At 41.4% G+C, this 5882-nt stretch overlaps 1 protein-coding gene across 1 annotated transcript in view; it reads left to right on the top strand.

Annotated features, from left to right (window-relative positions):
* Window positions 1–854: 854 nt before the first annotated feature.
* Window positions 855–5882, top strand: part of CHMP7 (charged multivesicular body protein 7) — a gene marked incomplete at its 3' end in the record, with an annotated part of 12128 nt that continues 7100 nt past the window's right edge. Inside the window, exons 1-2 of the mRNA XM_015828599.1 lie at window positions 855–1144; window positions 2930–3104. Of these exons, the coding sequence (XP_015684085.1) occupies window positions 855–1144; window positions 2930–3104 (465 nt within the window). The remainder of the gene's footprint in view (window positions 1145–2929; window positions 3105–5882) is intronic.

Below are 5882 nucleotides of genomic sequence, written 5' to 3'. Positions count from 1 at the left end.
GGGAACTCTTCCTGGGAAATGGTGATAAACGTTGGGGCTTGTACTGCATGCACACCGAGAGCACCAGCTGTCTGTCTTGCAGGTAAAAGGGAATTGCAGTCCCAAACTGGGATTTCAAAGGCATCCCCTCTGATTCTTAACTGAATAAACCAGGGTTAGGTGTGACCAAAAGGGCTTGGAAATCCCGCTTTTATCAAGCTGTAGGGTGGGGGAAAGGAAGGAAAATGCTCCCTAGAGGCCTCTCATAAAAAAGGGGGCAAAGAAATTAGATCAAAGGCAGTTTGCCGTGTTTTAAACTGCAGATAAGTGATCTATATTGCTGGATTGTTGTTGTGTGGCATTTTTTCATTGCCACGGCCTGCAATAGGAGCATAAGGAACATGTCAAACGTTAAATCTTTCTTTTTTTTCTTTAAAAAATTCACAGGATTTAGATGAAGTCACAGTATAACAGAGTTGAAAGGGTCCTTGGAGATCATCTAGTCCAACCCCCTGCTGAAGTAGGAGACCATTCAGGACAAATGGCTATTCTGTCTCTTTTTTTAAAAAAACCTCCAGTGATGGAACAGCCACAACTTTCTGTATTGCTCTCGGCTTTGAAAGCAGAATTAACTCAGGTTCATCCTGGGCGAAGCGTAGATGTTTATCTTGACTTCTTCGTAGCTCTATGTGGGCGCCCATTCTCAGTTTCCTTCCATTGTGTTTTTTTTAAAACGCCTCTGTCTTTTTCTATCTCTGTAATCCGCGCGACGTAGGCCGGTTTTTTGTCTCCGCGCGCATGCGCTTTTCGCTGTCGGAGAACGCCCGCTCAGGCAAAAGGGTAGCTAGGCCGCGAGGAGCCGGGGGCTCGCGTAGATGTCTTCGCCGGAGGAGGCGCGGGTGGCGCCGGCCCCGGAAGGGGACTTGCCGGTAGAGTGGGAAACGGACGAAGAACGTATGGCGTTTCTGTTTTCGGCTTTCAAGCAGAGCCGGGAGGTTAACGCCACCGAGTGGGACAGCAAGATGGGCTTTTGGAGCGAGCTGGTGTTCAAATGGGGAAGACGGAAAGGAGGGATCCGCACCTGCCTGAGGGAGCTCCAGCAGGCTTTCGAGCGCCGGGGGAGCGTCCCCCTCGGCCTGGGCACCGTCCTCCGCGAGCTGCTCAGGTGAGACCGGCGGGGCCGCTCACTTTCGGGGCGGGGGAGGGGGGCGAGGGCTGCTTCCGGGGCGAGAGTGCCTCTGAGCGCGTGCAGATGGCCTCGCGCAGTTTCACTCGAGCACCGGCTTTTTTTTCCAGGAAGGGGAGGCCCTATTTAATCTCATATCATTATAAAAAATATAACCTTTATTTCTTAAAATGTGTTTGAAAGACTCCTGGGGGGGTCTCTCTCTTTCCCCCCCCCCAAGATCGTTTAGGGGGTCCCCGAAAAAAAAAAAATGAAGATGTTTGTAAAAATATAAACCTTTGTCCCTCTTCTATTTTTTTTTTCATGAAAAATGTTTTATTTATGTTAATATCCGATAAGTTGAATTTTTTGTACACGTTCTGCAAATGCATATCCGTTTTTAGTTGAGGAAATATCAATAAATAGGACCCGTACCAATCAAAACTTCTAAAATTAAAATTAAAAATGTAATTTTTAAAAGCATTTCCGAGAGCAAAAAGTTTAAGAAACAATGGGTTGCAAGTACGCAGACATAGGTATAATCTGTTATCGTATATAAATATAACTGTACACACTCAGATCTCTCTCTCTTATAAATATCTTAACGTTTATAGTTAAATCTACCTTTATTTGCTCAGTGACTTAATTGTGTTACCTGGTGGAATTCCCCCTTTTGTTTGTTCTTGGCAATTTCCACTCAAACTCTTTAACAACCATTTAACCTGTAGTTTTATATGTGTGGTTAAGAATTTCTTTCATCAAATAATAACTAAATTCAGATTTGTTTGTTTTTGTTTGTAAGTGTATTTAATGTTTGAAGAATTTGCCAAACTTTGCTTTTTGCTGGAAGAAGGGTTACAAATTGAATGGCAACATAATTTCTCTCCCATTGGATTCTGTGTCTCTTTTTCTCTGCTAACTTTGATTGTTATTCAATGTCCTGTATAATATGCTGTATTGGGGGCCTCATGCAACAATTTTAAACTAATCCAACCTTTGTTACTGTATTTTATTTAAAGTTATTATTACACTAATGGTCCACCTTTTAGGACAGTTCATCCAAACACATTATGGCATGTTAAATACAACACAACTGAGCTTCTTAAAACCACACAGTAAATATATGTAGAAGACCAGCAGTTTAATCATTTAAAAAGTTTTAAAAATTGTTTAAGGAAAATGGGGATTTAAAAAAAAATGTTAAGAGAAGGAGGTCAGTGTTTCAAAACAGCTTCAACAGGATTACAAGAGTTCCATACGTTGAAAAAGAAAATTAATCAACTCTGTGTCAGTATTCAAAAAATATAATATCCCCAAATCATGTACAGTGTTTGCTTTGCATTGTGAAAGTTGAAAAGGAAAAATAAAAATCCAGGCAAATTAGCTTTGATGCTCCACTTTCACATCAAAGACAGTGAAACATTTGCACTTCATTAAACCATTTCCCTCTACTTCTTTCAGATTCCCATATATATTAAGGAAAAATAAAAATTCATTGCTGATGTGTTTTCTCAGATAAATGGAAGAAAGCTTTGATTAGAAATATGGATTCCTACAATCAGTTATTATTATTATTTTTCTTACTGCAGCCTTATATGCTCTGTTTCAATCCCTCTCAGGAGACTGTGGGCAACCTCATTCTCTCTAACAGCAGTGGCCTAATCATTTTAAGCCACAGTGTAGCTTTTCAAACCGCCATGTAGTAAACCATCCTGGTTATCTTTTTTCAAATTGTGTTGAAGTATTTATTTTGGCTTCTCTGAAACTTTTCATTTATTTCTTTAGACGGGGCAAACTGCAAAGAGAGTCGGACTACATGGCTAGTGTGGACAGTAGCTGGATCTCCTGGGGTGTGGGAGTCTTCATTTTGAAACCCCTGAAGTGGACCTTGTCTAGTGTATTAGGGGACAGCAAAATGCCGGAGGAAGAGGAAGCCCTGATTTACGTGGAGATTCTTAAGGTAATGTTGGTGATTCACATTTGTGGGTCAGACATTATGAATAAATTGGGAAGGCAGATTTTTTCCTTTTCTTTCCTGTTCAAAAAAGGCCTCCCTCCACCCCACTTTTCCATTGCTGTACCCTGTTCCTGAATTTCTTCCTGGAGGGACCTGCCTGCCATCTAACACTAAGCTGTTTTTGGAGCCAATCAATTTAAACAAGAGTTTCCCAATGATTATTTTTTTAAAAATAGTCGTATTGATAAAGTTTTGTGGATATTTATTGTGATTGTCATGCTGTATTTTTGTATTACTGTGTAATACTATGCATTCTCTCAATGCCCTATTTTTAGCTGTTTGTATATTGTTTGGTATTTATATACTGTCTGTCTGAACCAGGTTGCAAACAGTTCAGAGAAATGCAATTAAGACAATCTTAAGTGTACAATAGACCCATTCGAGGTATACATGGCTGATCCACACAGGCAAGCTATGCTACAAACACAGCCTCTCTTGTGGGTTTGTGTTTTTTCAATACGTGTCTCAAAGATAAAGTGTCTTAAGAATTCATATATTTATTTGGGGTTTCCAGTGGCACGTTACTCTATATCTTATGTAAACAGAGGGAAACGCAACTCATTTCCTGTTGTCAGGTCTGCTGCCTCAAAGTTTAATGAAAGGACTCAAGGACTCAAGAGTCTCAAGGACTCTTTTTATTCATTAAGTTATACTTGTAGATTGGCACAAAGTTGAGGTGGACTGTCAGAATGCTCTATAATTGAACAGAAGAGTTAACATGCCAGACTCATCTCGCTCTCCAGTTTTGCATAGTTTTGCAAAAAAAAATAAATTTGTTTTTGTTTTTCGTATTGCAGTGAAAATGTATTTCTTTGCTTTTCACTCTAAGCAGCTGGGTGTGTCCTTCTTGTGTCCTCTAAGGACACTGGGCATTCTGTGTCTATTGAGATGAACATTCCTCATTCCATTCCTCGTTACACCGTTCTTATCCCTTCTGTCCCAACTTGTTTTGAAATGTGGGATTCCCTCTTACTTTTGGCATGAGGACTGAAGCTGGCATGATTGAAAACAGGGAACCTGAGACCAGACAGGACAGTTATCAGAACATTGTGCCAGAGCCTTCCACACCTAAGGTTGAGAAATGAGTCACAAGAATTCTTTCACTATGTAAGGGCAGCAGAAAAAGATAAGATTTAAAAGATGAATTAAAAAAACAGTCAGGTTTAATTCTTAGATCCTGAATAGTTTATCTTCTTTGCAGTTAAAGCTTCTTCAGTATCAGCGGTAACCCCACCTTCTACCTTGAGCTTCGTCCTTGACCAGGGGTAGTCAACCTTGGCTCTTTTATGACTCGTGGACTTCAACTCCCAGAATTCCTGAGCCAGCTAAGCTGGCTCAGGAATTCTGGGAATTGAAGTCCACGAGTCATAAAAGAGCCAAGGTTGACTACCCCTGTCCTTGACTCTTCCAACAGCTGGCTCTTGAATAGGGGTTTTTAATTCCTAGAGAGATCCATTCCCCTGCCTTGAGTTAAACGACGACATTGACAAAGAAAATATTTTTTTAATATTTCTTCCCGTCAGTACTGTCTTCTATTTTGCGAATTCTATATTGACTAAGCAAAGATGCAAATTTATAGAGTGTGTTTGATATTTACATCAGGTACATAAGAACGTCAAGTTGTTTTTCCGCCGTGGAGGTGCTGTATTTTCAGGAAGACGTCTAAAGAATTTCTCCCAAAACACCTGCTTGTTTGGATATGTGTTGCTGTTTTTGTTAGTCTTGAAGGCATGAGTATGTCTTGTGAGTCTGATGTGCCCATTACATAAGCACGAGGTTACCTAGTAAAGTTATGCAGGGTAGGTATGCCTCAGATCCCCATGGTCATACAATGCCATCTACTGGAGACATGTCTTCTCTGTCAGGGCAGGCTCTCTGGAATCCCCCAGAGATCCATATGGCTACCACCTTGATGATATACTAAAAGGCACTGAAAGCATTCGTCTATTCCAGGGGTCCCCAACCCTCCGGTCCGTGGACCAGTACCGGACCGCGGCATGCCAGCAATTGGGCCACGCAAGCAAGCAAAGCCCCATCCGCGAGATGCAGGCAGCACAAAAAAACCATGCACCCTCCAGTCCGCGGAAAAACCTCTCTCCACGGAGCGGGTTCCTGGTGCCCAAAAGGTTGGGGACCTCTGGTCTACTCCCAAGTCTTGGAGTAGGGTACTGTTGTGTCCCCTCTGAGATTTGTATTGTTCTATTATTATTATTATTATTATTATTATTATTATTATTATTATTATTATTATTATTATTATTATTATTATTATTATTATTATTATTATTATTATTATTAATTAAATTTATATCCCGCCCTTCTCCTTGCGGACTCAGGGCGGCTAACAATCAATTAAAAAATACACAAATAACAATTACAAGGTTAAAATTAATTAAAAAGAAATATTTAAAAATGATCTAATTAAAATATAATTAAAACCCCTCTAAAAATTACCCTAGGCCAGTCCTGCAAGCTGGAATAACCACGTCTTAAGGGCGCGGCGGAAGGAAGGGAGATCAGGTATCACCCTGATCTCTGGGGGTAGTTCATTCCAGAGGGTGGGAGCTCCCACAGAGAAGGCCCTCCCCCTTGGGGTCGCCAGCCGGCACTGTCTGGCCGACGGCACCCTGAGGAGACCCACTCTGTGGGAGCGTACAGGTCGATGGGAGGTAATCTGCGGCAGGAGGCGGTCTCGAAGGTATCCGGGTCCGATGCCATGGA

Source organism: Protobothrops mucrosquamatus, unplaced genomic scaffold (assembly GCF_001527695.2).
Source record: "Protobothrops mucrosquamatus isolate PMUCROS unplaced genomic scaffold, P.Mucros_1.0 scaffold4707, whole genome shotgun sequence".
NCBI lineage: Eukaryota > Metazoa > Chordata > Lepidosauria > Squamata > Viperidae > Protobothrops > Protobothrops mucrosquamatus.
Note: the sequence above shows the minus strand (reverse complement) of the source record. Positions and strands in the feature narration are given on the sequence as shown.